Here is a 21,603-nt window from a genome sequence, read left to right as displayed (position 1 = left end):
GACACTTTATTGTCCATACCTGTCCTCGTGTATATCCTAGCATAGGTTCCATCATTGCCACTCTCTTCCTGTACTGCAGAGCATTCAGAGCACAGTAATACTGCAGAGATGAAAGGTGCTGCTTTCTTCTTGCATTTGCCACTTCTTTTGCCACTTCTGCCTTAAGCTGAATAAAAATTGATAAAGAGGTTCACAAAGTGTTACTGTGCATATAGATATATTTACTGATTATTTTCAAGTTATCTTTAAACAATTCTCATTACAGAACTTCTACACATTAAAATGAAGGATGAGAAACTAAGAAAGCACATCCAAAACCCAAAGCAAGTACTTCAAGGCCTTCTCTGGCAAGATACTTAAGCATTTGGGGAGCCCCTGTGACTATAAACTACATAACTACCACAACTAAAATTCTGGATCTGATCTCAGTGCAAGAAATTAATTTGCAGCTGAGATCACAACACAAGCCTGCAAGCGCAGAATTCAGAGACGAATAATTCACAATATGCTATATCACATTCTGTTCTGTAATGCATTTCCCTTAAAGGACCATCCTGTAGAACTGATGCACTCTTAAGGACAGGGCCAATCACCCACTTTTTGGCATACAGGGATATATTTTGGAATAGTGGTCCAGTGGGCAAAGAAGAAGAAATGTAAAACAATTCCACCAACAGAGTTACGTGTACTGTAAGAGGAATGACAATCCATACAGAGAAATTTAGCCAGAAGGTAGATGTGAAAAAATGGAATGCTTTATAAACAGCAGACACAAGGCTTCAGGACAGTTCACAATGAATTGTACTCAGTGATACAGCATCATCACATCAGCTGTACAACAGTAGGCCTATACAAATCTATTTATAGCCATTTGGATTGCCTCTGTCTGAAGAGCTCCCCTGGATCTGAAGGGCTCCAGTTCAGCATAATACTCGATCACTTGCCTAACTTGGAGAAAACAGGTATAACTTTGCTGAATTGATGTTTAAAAGCTTTGTGTCTGCTTGGAAACAAAATCACAAGTACTCTTGAGCTACTGTGAATTTAACTGATGAACTCTCCGAAGTTCAAAGCGAACAATGATGCAGACAGAACAGCTGATAAAAACTTTTCCTTTTCCCTTTCATGTTTGTTACCTTTTCATTTTCTTTCCTTTTCGGTAACCTGCTATACTTTGCCATGGACACGTCATGTTCTGTAGACAAGGAATATTGGGTTTTTTTAGAAATGTGATGTGTGTGTGCATAGATTAAAAATGTCTTCTGTGATATAACAGGTGCACACCATTAGAAACAAACAAAACAGGGAAACATACCATTGCTAGCAAGGCCAAAAAGATCCTTCAACGTGCTTACTTCTGGAAAAGAGAAATCAAATATTCAAAGTAAAAACAGCTGTAAACACTTTGTTCAACTGAGACCATTTATGGCACATTTAATGCCTAAGTCACTCCAATCCTTTCAAAGCAGAGATGCATAAGTTGTGCCTATCTTGAAAAAGATAAACCAGATCAGCTGCTAGAGAAATGAATAGGCAGGTAGCAAATTAAGAGTCAACTGAGTTTACTTGACTGAGCAAGTTATCACTATGAAAGAGATCCCTTATCTGCCAGTATAATTTACCCAAAGAAGCACCATTTCAGTATGCTTATGCCAAAAGGCCCACCACTATCATATAAGATCAGCAGTTCTGACTTCCTGACAATGCTTATGTGATACCGAGAAATCTAACTCCCAGAGACGTATGAGCTAAGCCCCTTTCCTGTACATGAATCTTCATCAACGTGGAACATTTTTTGCTATGTTTCTCTGTGAGAAGAAATACGTATCTAACACATCTGACTGCTGGCTACGATGCTTACGTAACAAACGCTGGCCATGAGTTTCTGATGCAGGTAGAAGGAAGAGAAAGCAAACAGGCAGCTCAACTTTCACAACTGTTGGGTGCAAGCTGCTCTCAGTGTCCATACCAATGTATGCTGCAACTGGCAAAACCCTTCTCAAAAAGCTACAGCGAAAGCATATTCACAAGAATGGACATTATGTAACTAAAAATAAGGGGAAATTGTACTATGTCATCATGGTCTCCGATTATTTTTAACAATCTACACATTAATCAGCTTCATGCCACCTTTTTCTCCCCAGAACACTTACTCGTGACTAACGCAGAAAGACAAATTCTTCCCAGGTTTGGCTAACTTGTACCTAGAGGTTTCTACAGTATTCAATACATACACATAACAAGATCAAAAGTAAAAACAAGAACACAGCTAATTTTCCTTTTTTAATCCTATGATGAAATTTCAATATGGCCAGGCCACTACTAAAAATGCTGTTCTATAGACTGTGTCAAAGAAAAATGGAGGTTGTGATGGATGGATGGATAGAACAAAAAAGATTCTGACATCCAGGGAAGCTGAAGAAACTTTCATTTTTTGTTACGAAGCAGCTGAGGTTTTGGTTGCAGGCTTCACTTGCATTTTCTTTTTACGTCTTCTTTTATGAACCAGGGGGCAGAATCCGTAAAGATGGGAGCAGAATCACTGTATCACTGAAGTCACATTAAATCGGTGGGAAAGTGTTTATAGAACCAAGATCTTACCATCCAAATACTGCTTTATATTTGATATCGTATTATAAACAAGACATCCATTGATGTCTTCAGAATTTCAAATGAGATGCTATGATATAAGGAACCTTAACTAGTCACTGTTTTGCTGTAGTTGTTTTGTCTCCCATCAAAATGATGTCTTTAAAAAGTACATAAACAGGACTGAGCTTAGTGACTTGAGAAGTGGGCTTTTTAAAAAAAAAAATAAAAATGTTGCAGTAAAAAACTCGTGTTTCTGTTGCATGAGTAGGTTAGAGTGTCCTTGACCTTGAAGATGAACTTCTTTCTTTTGAAATTACACCGAATGTTTGTATTATTGCTCTGCTGTTTAAGTAATGAATTTCCAAGTTTGTGCAACCACGTTACTTGGAACTACCCTTGGAACTACCCTTGGATGGCAAGGATTTAAAGTGGACTGATTCATTAAAAGTGAGGGAGTATACTATACTCTGAAGTTAAAAAAACATTCTTGCTTGTGTTTTTCAAACAAACCCAAACTCCTGAAGTCGGATAAATACTGTTTGCAAGCCAGGTTCACTGCTAAATTTTCCTTCTTTAGGCCATTATAACAATGACTTCAGTAAAATTACACTAGTGTAAAAGCAGAGTGACCCAACAAAGAACAAAGCTGTGTATTTTCAAACTTGCACCATATGGTGCATAAAATGTTATGTAGTGAACTTGCACTGTTTAAGTCTGAGTAAAAGCATGCACCTGTCAACAAAATTCTGTAGCAGAAAAAAAACCCCAAACACAAAAATCTTTTCTGTGAATCAAAGAACAAATTATGACATGACATTATGGCCCAGTTTATTATGAAATAAGCAAGAAGGAACACATGAGGAAAATTAAAACTTAAAATAAAATTTACCTGTGAGATCCTTTTCCCGAAATTGTATTATTGGTAGAACCATTGTATCTGCGAGCTGTTTTGCCAGTTCAGAATGAAGAATATTGAGCTGAAACAGAGAACAGAGGAATGCCCTAAGACACAGTGTAAATTAAAAAAATAAAATAACAGCACTCTACAGCTGCTGCAGAAGCACACCTGCCATTTGTGCCCAGCAGATGAAAAAAGGGTATTATGTACTTCAATGTGTTTCAGTGCTTAAAATACATTTCTCAAGATATGCGAGACAGATAGGGATTTTCCCCTAAATGCTTAATTCCTGCCTGGTGTTTTCCAAGGATCCAAGAACTTTTCAGTTCCCACATACTAGATTAGGGCAGTTCACTTGACCATTAATGCTAATGCTTAACCCAACAGGATTTAATCTGTAATTAGCCTTTACTAACCAGTTTTTGTTAGTCTCTACACCACAGGTTTACAGTCCCACCGCCATGACTAGAATCTGTTTCCATTCATGAGGGTTACCCAGGACACAATCACAACAGGGGGCAAACACAAGGAAAGGTCCCATTCAAATGTTTTACCTTCAGAGCAGCTTCCTGTCCCTGTTTTTCTAAGTGTTTCTCTAAAATTCAGCACATCGAGATATATTTTAAAGCACTCGTGTGACGCTGTTTAGGATGAAGGCAAGGCTCTCATGTCAGCAGTGGCATGCTAAGAATATTAGATGGGTTTACATAGGACAACTATCCATCACAGTGCTCAGGCGCCTGATACTACAAACTAGGAGCGCACCACATGCTGACATGATATTCTGCCTACTTGCTCGCAGTATCCTGGAGGCCTCTAGGCGGAGTTATGCAGGTGAGGATGAAGTCAGTATTTCCCACTAGACAATACAAAACTAGACCAGGACAATTCAATGCCTGTAGAACAGACAACTGAGAAACAGGTGCAGGGGGTAGCTAACACACAGAAAAGGAGGCTGAGGAAATGGAGCGAGTTCTTGCAAGGGAACATGTGACCGACAGAACTGAACAGAGAGGCTCTCAGCTTTCTGCTCCCAAATGGGATGGTTCTCTTGCACCTGGGAAGGAGAAAGTTCTTGTTTTGATTTATTCGTAGTTCACACAGAGAAGTACAAGACTTGTGACAACACATGCTCTTTTCAAGTATCCCCTGAGAGCACACGTGCAGTGGGAGAAGCCTAAGGGAAAAGTTAACTTTTGGGATTCCTCTCACTAAATTGTTAGAGTTATCCATGGGCTCTACAAATTTTAACTTGTTTTTTGCCCCACAGCCCTCCTATCTCCTCTCTCAAAAAGCAGACCTCAATACAGCCTTTTGCCTTCTTAAAGTTGGAAGTAGACTAACAAGAAGAACAACGCTTTTCTGATGGCACAGCCCTGCTCACAACAGAGTGATGTGACAAATGACACTTAAGCAATCCGGACCTAGATGCTAAGATTATATTGAAATGTTATATGGGCAGGTCTAACAAAAGCATTTAGAAAGACTTTCAGTACTCAGCAACAACCTACAGAGAGTAGAAGTGTTCAGCGCACACAGCTGTAGTACCTAACCTGGCTTCAGGAGGCATTTCTGCAGCCTCCTCCAGACATGCCTGGATTCTGTGTGATCTCACAGCAACTAAACTGCAACTTTACTAATTCACAGCTGCCCTGCATCCATCCCTGGCAGGTTTTGGCTCAAATTGCAGTGTTTAAAGCTTAAAAATGTAAATGTCATTTTTAAGTGGAATTAATTATAAAATGGCCCCAGCCTAGATGAAACATCCTGTTTCAGTCTCTTTTCTAATTCCCCCATTTAGGAAGCTCAGCTTTGCTCTGAGGACAGCATGTGGGACGAAGCAACAGAAACAGCTCTAACCATTAAGAAAGGGTGATATTACACTTCTTTTCCCCCCAATTAAATGATTCTGTAAAACACAGGCACAATCTAGCCTTCAGTGGAAAGGCTCAGAAGCAAAAGGACAAAGACCAAAAGAAAAACCACCAATATTCTATATTGTAAAAATAGAATATTGGCAATTCAAATTACCTCATCTACAACTTTTGAAAAGTAATGAAGGGTGGATATCACTTCTTCATCTCCTTTACCTAAGGCAAAATGCTGAAAATAGAAACACACATCTGGTCCATAAATCAATAAAGGTGAGTATAAAATACAACATGTGTTTTACTACAAAGGTAATGAATACTCCTACAAAATGCAGTAAGTGATATAACTAAATGGAAAAACAGTAACTTATTAATACATACTCTTTTACCCTGCTCCTCTTGTTTTGGATTTTGGACAACACATAATTAATGCTTATTTTATACTCATTTTAAAGTCATACAATAGGAACAAACTGGTTTGCATCTTCATAAATTTATTAACTCACATTTTGCACTTTTTTTTGTTTGTTTTTGTTTTTTTAAAAAGATTCTCAGAAGTGACCTAACTCCCTTGAACATGCTGGGGAATTTTACAACAGCCTTCACATGAAACCAAGTAAAGCCAATGCCCTAAGCACTTCTGGAAACCACACTGTTTACGCAGACTTCTTTGCAAGTTGCTGAGGCTGAAAAGAAATCAGAGGCATATGTTGAACATACCTGCTTTTCATAGGCAAGGAGCTGCTTCGAAAGTTGTTGTGTGGCAAGACACATTTCGTTCTACAAACAAAAGTGACATGTTAATAGAAATAATGAAAGGTCTTTAGCTCTGCTGTTACTACTACTTTGTTACCAGCTTCTTGACTGAATCTGCAACTACTTACACAAACATTGTTGTATGTAAACAACCAGTCCCAAAACAACTGCATAGAGCAGCAGTAATAACAGGTACACTTCAGACCTAAACAAACTGTGTGTTGATTAACTAATTTAAATAGAGGTAGGATTTGGGGTTTAGTTTTGGGTGTTGTCGTCATCGTCCCCCCCCAAATAACAAAACTAGAACAACCTCAAACATGTAAGCTGTCATACCAGCATAAGAATGTTTCATATTGGTTAATCATCTTTCCACAAAATCTACAGCAATAGAGAGAACCAGTGCTTTTATTAATGCATTCATGCTCAAGTAATGTACTGATGTAATTACAGTGCTTTAAGTTGATACAGGAGTACAAAACAGCACATAATTCTGTATTCTCATGGCTAAACTGGCCAATGAAGGTACACACATCCTTAAGACATGCCTACACAAAGCAAAACTTGTAGGGAGGTTGTATAATTTTGCTTGACAGCTGGAAAAAAACAGACAAGCATTTGCATATGTCAATCTTTTACTCAATGTATTCCTAACGATAGTATATCAACTCCTCTGTTCCCAATTTGTTAACAATGATTTAAAACTGGAATAAAAGAAAAAGAGGAAGGGGGAACTGGGATCTGTCTTAACCCGTCAGATTCTTCTCTTCCTCAGTAATGCAAAAAACTAATCACTTTTCATTTAATTTCATCTTAAACCTTAAGATAATCTATTCCTCTCTCCAAATACATAAGGCATAGAGAGTTTGCAAAACTCAGAGCAATCTCTGAAGTGCTTTAATAGCACCCCTTATGCTGGGGCTGGTACGGAAAACAATTAAAACTGGGACAGAGTTTGTGTGCTCTCTAGTTCTCCCTTGTCATCCTGAGCATGCACAGCATGGCACAGTTAACTATCTGGGCCAGAGATTCTGAAACACCCTTTACTTTGGCCTGATGCCACCTTTGACATACTGCATTACAGCCTGGTGCTTCTGTACCACGTTGGCATGCCAGGAAGGAGGGTTCATATGGACAGCAAGGCCCAAACACTTAGCCAGAGTTTTAAGTATGCCCAAGTATAGCCACAGCCTAAGTAACAGCAGCTGCATGTGAACACATGGCAGAAAAAGATGGGTGAGCTAATTCTGTTCAACTTAAAACACTATGGTGATAATACTCACAGGTGGCTGGAGGTGGGAGAGGAGAGGCCTTCCAAGGTACAAACAAGGGCTCAGAACTGAGTTAATCTGGGTCCAAACACAGATCATGTGTACCCCATGACTATTCTCACCTCACAGTGATGGATTATTCTTGTTTCTCGTCTCAGACCAATTAGTAATTAGCGTTACACTTTCATACAACAATAATGCCAAGGATTCATGTAAGATTTGCAGGTTGGTTATGCAGACTGTACAGTTTTTACTATGAAAAAGCTTTACACAAACACTTGGCATTTAAGTATTTCCCAAGCCAGTGGATGGAAAAGGATGTCGTGCTTCATAATAAATTAACAAACCTTGTTAAGGCTCAGGCAAGGATAGGAATGAGTCTTAACTATCTGCCCCCAGGCCATAAGAACACCTGAGAGACTTTGCCACCTTCAAAGTGGGAGCTAGCAAGCAATGACTTGATGACAGGAAGGATGAGACTCCTTGCATGTGGACTGATGACATTAAAAGGGTTTGTTTGTATGCACATGGGTGGAGTCCAAAGATTAATTAAGATTACAAAAAGAAGCAGAGGGTCTCAGGCCTGGTATCTTTTCCATAAACACAACCTCGAAGATAGAGCTGAGTAAGAACTGGAAGAAGACTATGTCCTCACACAGCAACTGTGATGCCATCTGTCAGTTGTACAGTTGGGTCAGGGTGAGAGAATCTTTTGAAATAAACTGAGTGTTAGAAACATACCTCCTTTTTTCCCTTTTTGTTTCACTTATTCCTGCAAAGCCTGCAACTACATGGTCTGTTCTGAATTTGGAAAATAAATGCTTCTGGCTTAAACTTGCTAACACTAAAAGAAGCTTCAGAATAATGGACTGACACTAAAGGTATCCTATTCCTTTGTATTAGCCATCCTCAAAAGCTTCTACCAGTTTGTTTTTTAAAGACTACTAGATCCCCAATTTCCTCACCCAATATCCAAAGAGTAACGAAGAGCATCATTACTCATCTGTGTGGGACAAACTGAGGATGGGCAATGCAAAAAGGTACATGGAAGAAACATCTTCCAGTGATCACCACTCCCCAGGAGCAGTTTCCAGTATGTTACAGGGTAATGGGGGAGTACATAAACCTTGAGGGTCTCAAAGGGGTGTAAGTTAACAACATCATATCAAGTATATGACCAGGTGACAACAGTCACATATAGACCCCAAACAGACATTCATGGCACGCTACTCCAGGTACAGAACAAATTGATGGAAGGGCCTGATAAAATTTACTTCAGGATTTTGGGCTGATTTTGGGACAACAGTTCCACACATCACTGATATCCCATTGATGACAGCAGGTGACATTCTTCATTTATAGGCTCAGTTCTTTGTGTCAGAACACCACAAACAAACTTGTTACTCAATCCCTGCCCATGTGGAAGAGTTAATCCTGGGTCCTTCATCCTCCTTCCCAACCTCTGCCAGACTTTGTTCCCATTAGACGTACAAAATAATTCATTATATCACTAGGGAAAAAAAAAAAACGCAACAAGCAAACACCCCCCCACCCTCCCCAAACAGTTGTAAACAAATCAAATTAAGCTAGCAAATTGAAACACAGCCACATTGCATAAGGAACAGGAAGCAGGCAAAGTGCTCTGCTGACCTAGTGGTAATACTGCATTGCTAAGCACACTAATCTGGGAAAGTTGGGTTTAATCCTCCTCCCGTTTCTTCCTAATCAGCCTTCCCCCTCCACTCCCCCCCTCACCCCCCCCCCCGGTACTAATCAGTCTCAAGACTTAAAAGTTATTTGCATTGCTTCAGTTGACAGATCCACTAAATCCAGGCAAATTATTTTAACATGTTTTAATCTATTTCCAAGACATTTTCCCATGGAATACAGCAACATTCACTTATTTTATCCTGAAGTGACTGAAATTCACTATAACACAGCAAAAGAAAAGCTACTACACAATCCTGACTGCCTGCTCACATCCCTTCCACATTACTTTGACATTTCAGAATTCATCAAGCATTTCTGGAGTGGGAGAGCTATTGATGAGATGATGTATCAGGTAGGAACCCAATAAAATCCTGAACAGAAATCCAAATATTCTAAACGAAGGCAAAATTAACCAGTACTGGGCCTTGCAAATACATTCATTGTCATTAGATGATATTACTTAGCAGAGAAAACATCATTGCAGCATTAATGTAAAAAAGTATACTAGAAGGAAAGAAGAAAGGACTATATGCAAATAGGTATCAGCATCAGATATGATTACAGATAGGCTGACTTTTTTTCTTTTTTAACCTTGGCTGGCATGCTAGGGCATGCTAGCCCTAGGAAAAGATTTTTATAAAGTTCACTAACACCAGTTCACATAGATAAGGTAATGGAGGTGGTGTCTTGAATCTAGCATTAATCTACCAGAAATGAAAAAACAACAGATTAAAACATATTGTTTAATTCTCAAGTTATTTCAGTACCTCGCCCTGCCTTCAAATAAGTCAGCAAGAAAATGTCCAACTGTTATTTTCTATTCTAGTGCCAGAGCAAAGGCATGTGATTTTTTTGGGTTGATTCCACCTTCTTCATTATCACCTTTATTCACCAAGCTGTTCATGTCATCAGAAGAGAGTATGATTTTTCTGTAACCTGTTTGCAATAAAATCTCTATGCTGTTAACCATTTACCAGTGATGCAGTCCATCCCTTTTTAAGGTCTCTTTTTGTGTTTTTCCAAAGTAAACTCTGAGGGCTAGTACACTGAAGTCAGAAAATATTTCTATAGACAGTCGTCTAATAGACTCCAGATCTGACGGCATGTAAAGGATTAAGTTGAGCTATAAATTAACTTCTGAAGACAGAGAGCTATTCCAGCATGTCCAATTCCAATCCCAATATAATGAAGCTTTCTGCAAAGCTACTTTCCTACTCCAGCTAAAGCTGGCATTTTTAAAACTCTGCAAGTAACCAGCACACAGAACTGCCAAAGGCTTCTTCATGTAAACAAGCAAGATACCGGTAAAGGTATTTATTCATGCACCCTGTACGTGCAGAATGACATGTACTAAAAATTGGCTTACATCTGGGAAAGCTTAATGCCTCATAAATGAAAAAAAAAACAGGTAGGTGGTTGAAGGAGGAGGTCCATGAGGCAGTTGCAGCCTTCTCATCTTTTCAGAACTAGGGAACACATTTAGCTTCAAAACCAGGCACAGCACAAAAAGAACTGGGTCTTGACACAACAGTTTTATGCAGCTCTGTCTACGTGTGCATGTCATCTTCCTACAAAATAGAGTTCTCCAGCAATCTAGTAAATGTTACAGTCCTACAGGCTTAGGTTTGCATACTAAATAGCTTGGAAACATGAACTCAAGAGTGAAAGAAGCTAAGCCTCACCAGGGTGCTGAGGCTGCCCAGCACTTTACAAGATCAGGCTAACATATGGCTTGCCCTGCTGCTGATTCACAGCATAGCATTCAGTCCTCAAATGTGAACAGTTCAGCAAAGGAACATCTAATAGCTTCAAGAAATAGAAGACACTAGTCAAAACTCTGCCGTAAAACAGCAAAAGCAGCTACAGTAGAATGGCTAGTTCAGTAGGGAAAGAATCTCTTCAGTTTCTTGCAAAACAATTACTATCAGCAGGGCATCCATACATTTATGCCTCTTTGTAGTACTCAAATCTCCAGATCCTGCTTAGTGCAATGTTAACTTGCTTCCAGGCATGGTGACAACTCCAACTTCATAGGCAGTATTAAAAACAACTCCCATGGCTTTGTAAATACATTAGTTCTCATGTGATAATGCTCTGCTTACATCTGTTAGGAACATATGGTGAATATGCCTCAGGAAGTGCAGAGGTGTATGATGCAAACTTACAATGAATATGGAACAATAATATATAGAGTATTTCACAGAAGTCAGTGCTGACAACTGTAATTTATTGCAAGCGTTTGTCCTACCTAATACTCTGTTGAAGCTTCTCTATGTGGAACTGAAAGTTTACAAAACACCGACTTAAACTTCATTGTTTCAAAAGGTTTTGGGGAAAAAAAGTCTTATGGTTTGAAAAGGCAACACAGTTGTTCCCTCAGACATGAAAAGAAAGCAATTAAAAGAAAAACTGTATCAGTGCTTACTTGTTAGTTTAGCAAGAACTAATTTAAGAATTCTGAACACTTGGGGTTAGCTATGCAACATAATAAATATGAAAATCTATGCAAGCCCTAGAGAGCTTGACACCTATCTACTGAGTTATAGCCTAGTGATGTCAATACATAAGAGGATGAAACAAGCAGCACTACTGAAAAATGCAGACATGAGCTGTCATGAATTCAGGGAGAGAAATAACACTGGTATAAAGCACTACCTAAAATAGCCCTGTACAGATACAAGTCGTCCTGATACCCATGTAATGTGGTACAAAAACCCAAGACTATTCCATAATCGTCAAGAGTTTCCTTAAGAGTCTGGACATAAAAAGGCAGTGAGCCCCAGAGGTTGTTGCTGCTTTGCCTGTGTGACTCTGGAATCACAAGAGAACTGCTCAGAGACACAGATGCTGAACAGAATTACACTTCCCAATTCCCATGCTAATCTCTCTCTGGATATATCGATAAAGGCAACATGGGTTTCTTTTTATTCCTCTTCTGCCATCACTGCTCTTAGTATCTAGACAGATTTGTCAGGAATAATGAGATGAAACCTCATTCCAATGACAAAATACTGCATCTTACTTTCCTCTAACCAGCTTAACTGTTTATCCCTTCTAATAGTCAGTAGAGACACAACAGTCTCCCGAGTTTCTAAATGGCATTTTGTTTCAAGTGAAGATCCCAGTTGAGCCATTTCTATAGTGTGATGAAGAACTGGAGATGATCGTAAAGCTCTGAAAATAATTTACTATGGCAGCGTGAAGTCAGGAATGTAAACTGGGCACACTTTGCTCATACACCATTGCAAGAGCCTCAGCATGCAACTTAAGTAAATGAAGTTTTCTAACAGTCCCTGCTTGCTGCATTACATACTGCTTAGGTAATAAAATGTCCAGAATGATGAACACAACATTCACAGAAATCAGACAGCAGTAATGCCAGATGCATCATCAGGGCTTGCTTGCAAGGAGGAAGAACTACAAGAACAAACTCTGTAAGGAAGATTTCTTCTATAAGACCACTAACATAACTACTTCAGGGTACCACAGCACAGATGGGAGAACTACAGCAGGAAGTACAATATGTACTCACATGGATGTGGTTTATTTGATGAAGAAATATAAAAATACTTCACTATATTTACACACACAGGCTTGCCAGATCAGCCAAACCTCACTCCTCAAGCATGGCTCATACATTTGGTTCCTGTGACTTCTCCTTTATCATACACTGCACTGCATCATACACTGCATCTGCCTTGTAGCATCGCAGTCTCTTTTTCACTAAAGAACTCCATGTGCAAAATAGTCACCACCCCACCACATCTGGTGTGGGTGCCCAAGGAGGTGGGAGCCCTGTCCTGATCCTGCACAGCAACCACAGGCTTGTCACACATTGAAGGCCTTGCACCCAAAGGCAATGTGCTAGCAATACATCGCTCAGCTGCAGCCTAGTGTTATGGGCCCATCCACATCACGTGGCCCTACATGCCTAGGCAGCATATCCACTGCAACACCTCCACCCCGTGACAGGATGCTGCAAACCCTTCCTTCCAGTCTTGGGACAAAAGCAGTTTCAAGTCATTTCAAAGGCCCATCTGCATTGTTTACTGGGTGCATTCATTCAGATAGGCTTCATCCCAACAATTGCCCTACTGTCATCTGAAAAGTTAAAGGCATGCAAAATGAAGTCCTGCTTGAAGACATGTAAGTCTGAAAAGTTAGGTACCCACCACCTAGCAGAAATCTGTAGCTTAAGTAAAAAAAAAAAGTGTTCAAAAAGATTCCTACTTTTCTAAGTGTATTAAAAAAACCCTGGCAAATATTTCTTTCTTACATTCTTTTCAAATGCACTGATCCAAGTGTTTAGAGCAGCTTGAGCTGTCAATTCACAAACTTACTGCTGCTCTGCACACAAAGCAGTGTTTTGGGACAAATAAATGCATATATCCACATGGATAATTAACAGCTTGCAGTTGGTACTAATTGCTACTCCCCTGAGACTTTGCACTGCATCCATTCAGAACCATCAACTATTGTTGTTTGATCACAAGCTACAGTGGTTTGAATTACATGAAAATCTGAGTTTTCATCACAAGAAACACCAAACTTCTAGTAAACTGCTCCAGAAAATCTTGAAAATATGGTTGAGACACACCTGGGAGATTTGAAAGTTCAGAATGTAGTTCAGAAGAAAACGAGATTTATGTTTGTAAAACTGTCCTAACTGTTTTGAGGGGGCATAAACCCTGATTTTTCAATACTGTGGACTGGCACAAGCCACTGATGTTTTGTTTGACTACCATGATTGTGATTCCAGCCATTTTTATGGCTGTGCAAACAGAACTTCTGTCATTGCTTCAAAGTAGGTCAGTAACTGTAATTCCTGTTTTACTGATAAGGAAATCAGAGCAGGTGATGACAATGACTTTGCAAAGACAAAATTTAAGTCAGGAAGATAAAAAGGCAAATTCAGAACGTGGCTTCTCACTACTCTCAATTTTACACTCTACTAAATCTCGTTCCCTCTCAAAATGAAAAGGGTTGGTAGCACTTCCTCATATGCCGCTAGTGAGGCCCACACATTGTCTCCTAACAACGCATCAGCAAATGTTGATTTTCCCTCAAGTTGTGATTAGGCAGCAAAGAAATATTACACATAGATTTTTCTTAACTGTTCATTCGTGTTTAGTGGGCAATTCAGCATTACACTTCTCTTTCTATGGCAAGTGCAATCATAAAGTTTTGCAATAAGGGGTATAACTCTCAAAAATTGAGGGTGAGTTCAGTCAGAAAGCATGTCTTCCTTTGAAATATTCAGGAGCAGTTACTTAAAAGGATATATTGATATTTACAAAGCTCAATCAAACTAGTGAGAAATCAATGTTAGCCTATAAAACACTAACATTCTCTTGGGAATTAACCACCATATATAGCTGAATTAATTATTTCCATTAATTTTTATTTAAAAACCAGAATTTTGCCCCAATTTTAGTGTGTTCTTTTAGGTCTCATGCAAAAATATCATGACTTTTTAAAGCATATTTAGAATAAAAACCACAAAAAGTTTCAGTTTTCTTTTCCACTTACATAATTAATATGATCTACTTATGCTTTCTTGTTACTGCAATGTCATTTTTTTGCCACTACTGGATCCCAAGAACACAAACCCAAACTGAAGTCACAACACGTGGTGATTCCCACGGAATTAAATGGCAGAAGCAGCAACACTAAGAACACTAAATGTTGAGCCAATGTCCTTGGTAAAGTCCCTAACACTGGCCATTAAACCTGAATTTTCCCAAGTCAATGATAGTGTGGGGTGCCCTCCTCCACATCCTTACAAAGCTTGACTTTAAACAACTGCTATGCACCTCCCATCTCAAAATGGCATCAAACATCTGATGAGGTATTTCAAGGAACACATCCAATATTCAAAAGTGACTGAATATTTAGATCAAACTAAAGCAGGAAGCGTGCAGGAAGAAAGTGGTCAAGAAGTGCTGGGAAAATGAAGTAGACTCAGTAGTACTGCGAAGTACAGCTGGGTGAATGCGCTGAGACAGTGAGAAGAAAGAGGAAATATCATAACTGTGGGGCAATAGAAATGTAGAAGGCTAAAAACTGAGAGGGAAAGGAAGAGACAAATAAAAGCAGACAAAGCATTTTTTCATGAATCACAGGCCAGAGTAACTGCTTCCTAAAATGCCATCCTAAAAAGGCATCAGCCAGGCAAAGGGACATGTAGTCCACAAGCTGGACACTTAATAATCAAGCCATATTTATCCTCTGATTTCCTTCTTTCACCTATTTCAATCCTACCTGCTCTTTTGTCTCAGATTTCTACCATCCAACGTGCCCACACTCTTGCTACTCTTAAAGCTCAGTGACTCTACCAAAATGCCCATCACTGACTTTCAGTGCTGATTTCATGTCACCTCTCTATGTGCTTTATTGTTTTCTAAGTATCTGAGCTGTGCTGTAAGGCTCTGATTGCTCTGCATTTGCGCAGGATGCAGGACATGAAGACTATGAAGCTCTCCAAAGCTGGATCTTCCAGGTGTAGGTAGCTAGGTCCTGGGCAGACACCTCTTTATTCCAAGTCATACTATCAGTCACCCAGAAGAGTAATCCCACCAAATGGACATACACTTGCAGTAGTTTTACAGCTGAACTGATTCCTGATAACATAAGAATTAGGCACTCAGTCTTCCAGTGCATTCAAAATACCCCATTCTCCTCATCTCTGTGTCCTCTGATTTCCTGGTTTAAGAATAGGAAAGCTGCTGTTTCTAAGGAACTCGGGTATCTAACCTACATAAATACTGGCAAACGTTCCATGAGACACTGTGTATGTCTTTAAATACCTAGATATGGTATTTTGAAATACCTAGTTTTATGCACATGGGAATCCTAGCTTCACTGAAAATCACTCCGATTTATAATAATATATCCCAAAGCACTGGATATGATTTACTTTAGAAATTTTACTTTCAAAGGGATTTAGTCATCTAGGTCATGTATGTGCTTTAGAAAGTGTTATTTTTTTCTGCTCCTGCTCCCATATTTTTCATACTGACTACTTTAGGTACTCAACTTCAGTGTGACTCAAAGCATACATTCTCTCTGTAATCAATGGACATAGACAGTTCCTTCCAAATGGTGAGTCACAGCATCTGAGTTAGATGCCTAAGTCAGTGTGAATACCTGCCTGTGTATTGTGTCTACGTTTAGGCAAGCAATTTTGCCAAGGCTAACCTTCCAATGTACCATAAGGTAAGGACATATAACAATTTTTCTTTTATTAATTGTCTGGAGACAGACAAAGCAGCTAAGGTTTTTTTCATGCACATGACTTTCCTGAACATCAAGGCGGGAAGTGGCTGAGATATCAGATAGAGAACACCCACAACCCCTCTTAAATCACAAGAGGTGTGGGTACTTGGCAACTTTCATGTAAATAACAGCATCATAATAGCAATTTATCTTCTACTGCATATCAAACAAGAGAAACACAAATGAAAAATTACCTGAGCACCATAGACTCGTTGCATTGCCTGCAGCAACTGGTTTGTATATTCAGTAAGGGTTCCTGCATCTTCTTCAAATACGCTGAGCAAAGACCGAGTCTTCAATAAGAAAAAAAGCAAATGGTTTTAGTCCCGAGTGCACATATTAAAAAGAATCATAAATAACTGTAAATGGATGGTAGGAAAAAATACAAATCAGTCAGAAATAATAAGCCTTTAACTTTGCATGATTCTGTTTATTCAGAATCTCAAAACATGTAGAAATGAGTCTTTCTACTATGGATAGGTAAACTGAGGCATAAGGAAGCAAAGTGATAAAATGCTATGGCCAAATCCTGACTCCCAGTTTCTTGTTCTAACTAAAAGACATTCCTTCCAACATAATCAGGAATGTAAAAAATCCTAAATATCTGCCTGCTGACTACAGTAATCCAAACCACATTAAAGGACTCTGGGTCAAAGACCACTGCTTGCTCATTTTACTTCTCTAATGTCAGACTGCATTAAAAGCACCCCTTTCCATGAGATAATTGACAGAGTATTATTCACTCTCAACTGTCTTGAGCAACTCTTAAAGGGCCACTGCCAAAGCTAGCTGACGTAATGGGACCAAACAACTGAGTGTTCATCTACAACAACAAGCAGAGAAGTATACATGCACTCAGAGATACCCCGTACTTTCTCCATTCTGCTAGCTCATTCTTGTCAGCAAACGGGGGGAAAAAAAAGAGCATAATGACTTGTGTTATCTTAAAGACATGAATTCCCTTGGTTTATTTTGGTGGAATCATCAGGAATAAAGAATTATGTTGCTGATACAGCTCCTGAGATGGGAAACAAAGATATCTCAGAACAATGCCGAGCTCCAGAATTTGCTAGATCAAGACAATAATGAAAGAGGGAAGGCTGTCCCTTTAACAAAGTCATGATCCATCCTTAGTCTTAACTTTGGAAAATCCAATCTATTTGATGCTAACTGGCAATGTCTTTCCATCTGTACAGCTAGTTTATATGACATTAATTAGTTTCACCTGCTTACATGAGGGGCACGCATAAACTCCAGTACTTTCATAATCACGTCAATCCTGTAACAGAGCAAGTGCTTTACCTATCCTCATATTACAGGAATCTCTAATGTACCTGAAATATCCAGGTTCGAATCTGGGAAATTTATTTCAAAGATTTAAGATAGTTTTAAGTTGCTCCACTATTTTAACAGAAGGCACATGTACTTCCCCAAGGCATTTATTCTTCTCTGCAAAACGCTCTGCCCAGACTTTATGTTTGTCCTGAAAAACTCAAAATCAGCATCCTTCAAGAACACTGGCCTAAGACTAACTATCATTTCATCTCTGCTGAGAAGTATCTAAGCCAGAAATTAGTGCTGCTCAGTGGTTAAAGTACATGACTTGGGAGTCAGTGGTTGTGTTCTGTTCTAGACATTGCACGGGAGTACTTCCATACTTTGAGTAACTCTAAATCTCTCAACATTTTAGTCTGCTAACATGCTAAGTTGCTACAAAACTTCCTACTTTAGAGATGCTGGCAGTCAATGTATTTGGGAAACTAGTTTGAGATCTTAGCATGTAAGGAGATACGTAATACAAAGTACTGTTTTCAAATAAAGAGAACATAAAAACCAAAGAATGGAGAGAAGGCCAAGTCAATGAAATGGATACCAAGAACCCAAACTTATAAAGGACCTTTGTGCAGAACTTCCCTACAAGGACAGTGGCATGATTTTGAGAGTTTTCCACACTAAGCTATTATTTCAGTAATTGAAAACACAGATATTTTTGAAAAGCAATGGTTTTAAATGTTTTATCTTCAACGATGCATTAAAACAAGCAAAACTAATGTGAACAAACTATCTTCTATCTATACAGTGCTCATCTTCCTTGTTTTGTGTTACAACAATGCATGAAATGCACAGAATGTGAAGATTGTTAAAAAAATAAATCTAGGGAAGGCAACAATGATAAAACTTGACACAATGTTTACGAAGACAAATATCAAGCCAAGACTAAAAAGTTATAAAGAAATTGCCTGAAGTAGGCTACAAATCACACGTTCCTGCATGCTGGAAAAGGTTTCCAAACACAGGAATGTCAGCTACATTCCTAAATCTTACTGAATTTTTGCAGGTTCCATTTTTCAGATGTCTAAATATGGGTTCAGGTAGAACAGCTCTGGGAAATAATTTCTGAAAGTCTTGGCCTCAGTTATTAGCACATTGTTCAAAAATAATAAAAACAATAAATGATTCAAGCAGTTTGGAAGTTATTCTTGGAAACTTTTACATTTAAGAACACCATTTTAAAGCGCTGCAACAAAATACCAGCATGCGTATATTTTTGTTGCTGCTGTTTTGACAAATTCTGGAATAGCAGCTAATGCTGCTGAAATAAACCAGTAATCCAAATATCAAGCTAACATTTAGGAGGCCTCATTAACAGCACCATCATTTCTGCTTCTGAAAACATAGGAAAAAAATTTCTACTTTCACGTAAGTATTTCCCTTGGTTTTAGCATGAGTGCTTACGTAAATTTCTCTCCTATTTTGTGGCCAAACACTTCAAAATTAAGACACTTCTTATGGCCTTTTTCAGTCAGTGCTTGGAGACAAATCAAGACAAAAGTACTATACTGTTGGGGAGAGAGAAATCAAGTTTCAGAAAACTGATGAAGAAATAACTTTGGCCTAATTCTCTTCTGTCTTGCATGTAATTTACATACTTCACACAGTTTATACAAAGTGAGATTATAGCCTCATTTTACCATCCCTTTGCACTGCTGTAAGTGACTGCACAGGGCACAGGTCACTTTACGCAGAAGTAAATGATCCCATAAGCTGCTACGCTGTAAGTTCTGTGGGACAGAGACTGCTTTCTTGCTTCAATTTTGTAGCACCCAGCTCACAGAGGGACCCTGTTGTGCTTTGAATCTAAAGCTCTCCAAGAAAAAATAAAAATATAAGAGACTGAAAAAACCCCCCTGCTTCCTTGCATGAAAAAATAGATTTTAGCAACACTGGGCCATTATAAAAATTAAGCAATGCCCCTCCCTCCCAAAGTTGCAGGACTTGAACAGAAAGTAATGACCAAATCAAACCAAAACATCCTGCAAATACTCAGGTTTATGCACAGCCAGGTATTTCCACTAATTGCAAAGGAGATGTTAGCAGCCTTCATTTCAGGTCAGAAGAAAGATGAAGACCTCCAAATTCCATTCAGTGCATTGTTCAGCTGTTTCAGTCAGTGTTACATTTTTAATCATTGAAGGAAGTGTTGACTGAAGAGGTAAATGAATTCAGTTATCCTGTGTGTCAAGTTCTTCAGCTCCAGAATGCAGTGGGGAGGTTAATATTTAAAACATTAATAACTGCTCATAATAAATCTAGCATATTTTGGTAAACTGTCGAACACAGACTGGCAAGGAACTCTGCAGGTCACCTTGTCCAAACCCCTGGTCAAAGCAGGGCTGACTCTGACATTACATCAGGTTACTCAACACTTTTTCCTGTCAAGTTGTGAAATTCTCCAAGGATGGAGATTCCACACACACCACATCAAACAGATGATGAAAGTCATTCTTACTAGGACGGGATTTTGTGGAATCACAGAAAGACAGGATAAGAAGAGGTGATCAAGATGAGCCCCAACACTCATTAAGTCCTGACAGGTGCACGTCCAATCTTTCTTTCAAAATGTCTCACAACAGACTCTGCAACACCTTTCAGCAATCTGCTCCACAGCTTACCTATTCATTCCTCCTCCTGATCCATCAGCAGATGAGGCAGGATTACAACACAGGGCTACTTGCGAGCAGGATCCATGCCAATCCATCCTGCCCTCCCTTCTTCTTTCCCTGCTTCACCAATTACTTTTGTATCTCTGTCTGCACTACGCTTTGTCCTCAAGTGCAGCTTCCCCACCGCTCTGTGAAATTTCCACTCTTTCCCCTTCCCCTTACTTCCACCCAAAATTCCCTCCTTCCATTCTCCTTTCCCAGCTCTCGAGGCCTCACACCTCTCTGCCCCCCAAAAACATCACGACATACACTGTGGGGTTTCCATGGTCCTCAGGCGTCACTTCTGCAGCTGTGTCGCATCATGGCTCCCAGCACTGGGGCACAGAGTGCTACGCTGGGCTGGGCGTAGCACAGGGGTGAGGGGAGAAATGTTCTCCCCTGCCTGCAAGGGTTGGGAAGGAAAGGACAGCAACCGCCCGTCCTCGTTTCTCAGACTCCTTCAGAAGGAGGTCATCTTCGGTGGGATCCACCTCACCTCATCTATCCTCATGGGAAGCCCCTGTATCTCAACTACCGCCCTTGAGATCCCTCACCATGAGCAGGGAGGAGCAGGCATGCTGGCGGTGACATTCCTTCATCCCACTTTTGTCACCGCATCCAGGTGACTCACAGCGTGTAAGTCTCCCTTTCCTTCAGGGACCTCGGAGGAAGCCAGGGCACCAAGCCATGCCCACCTATCCTTCCCCAACACACCTCACCTCCGCAGGGCAGCCCTTACGGCCAGCCAGCGCACACCCACATGGGACAGCGTGAGGAAAAAGCCAAAGAAGGGGTTAGTCTGAGCGAGGTGAGGGGAAAGGGCGCCGTGCCCCGGCCTCCTCACACCCTGCCCCCCCGCGCTGGGGTGCAGCCCTCTTCTCCAGAGGCCCCCAGGAGCAGACACAGCCTGTTTTTCCCTGACAGATGCCCCGTACGAGGCCAAAGCCTTCCCCCAACGCCACACGGGCGCCGTTTACCTGCTTCACAGCATCCCTGCTCCCTGACGACTCCGACCGGCGAAGTCACCCTGACCCACTTCTCTGCCCGTCGGGCGCCCGCCCTGCTGCCCCGACGCCCTGCCCTCCTGCACCGCCTGCCGACAGCCCTCTCCCCGCCGCGGGACGGCTGCTCCCCGGCCCTCCCGAGGCGTCAACCCCCCACCGCCCGGCCGGACCCAGCGGGCTGCCCGCCGGCACCGCCAGCTCAGGTGCGTCAACACCGGCGGGCGGCCCGGTTCTCCCCCGGCA

At 40.3% G+C, this 21,603-nt stretch overlaps 2 protein-coding genes across 4 annotated transcripts in view; one reads left to right on the top strand and one right to left on the bottom strand.

Annotated features, from left to right (window-relative positions):
- The window catches only part of APPL2 (adaptor protein, phosphotyrosine interacting with PH domain and leucine zipper 2), a 41,640-nt gene that overhangs the window by 19,723 nt on the left and 314 nt on the right, over nt 1-21,603 (bottom strand). Inside the window, exons 1-8 of one of the 2 annotated variants that reach the window (XM_075502250.1) lie at nt 20,327-20,425; nt 16,568-16,666; nt 6,082-6,141; nt 5,522-5,593; nt 3,482-3,569; nt 1,316-1,357; nt 1,137-1,195; nt 20-166 (exon numbers count right to left, since the gene is read on the bottom strand). In XM_075502250.1, coding sequence (XP_075358365.1) covers nt 20-166; nt 1,137-1,195; nt 1,316-1,357; nt 3,482-3,569; nt 5,522-5,593; nt 6,082-6,141; nt 16,568-16,591 — 492 coding nt within the window. In that variant the 5' untranslated portion in view covers nt 16,592-16,666; nt 20,327-20,425. Of the gene's footprint in view, nt 1-19; nt 167-1,136; nt 1,196-1,315; nt 1,358-3,481; nt 3,570-5,521; nt 5,594-6,081; nt 6,142-16,567; nt 16,667-20,326; nt 20,426-21,603 lie in introns of those variants that run through there. The other variant, XM_075502246.1, reaches the window with a different exon arrangement.
- Nucleotides 21,049-21,603, top strand: part of C1H12orf75 (chromosome 1 C12orf75 homolog) — a 43,898-nt gene continuing 43,343 nt past the window's right edge. Inside the window, exons 1-2 of one of the 2 annotated variants that reach the window (XM_075502259.1) lie at nt 21,049-21,164; nt 21,281-21,563. The gene's annotated coding sequence lies outside the window, so the exon portion shown is untranslated. Of the gene's footprint in view, nt 21,165-21,280; nt 21,564-21,603 lie in introns of those variants that run through there. The other variant, XM_075502289.1, reaches the window with a different exon arrangement.

The sequence above is a fragment of the Mycteria americana genome, chromosome 1 (assembly GCF_035582795.1).
Source record: "Mycteria americana isolate JAX WOST 10 ecotype Jacksonville Zoo and Gardens chromosome 1, USCA_MyAme_1.0, whole genome shotgun sequence".
Lineage (NCBI taxonomy): Eukaryota > Metazoa > Chordata > Aves > Ciconiiformes > Ciconiidae > Mycteria > Mycteria americana.
This window is presented reverse-complemented; position numbering and strand designations above follow the sequence as displayed.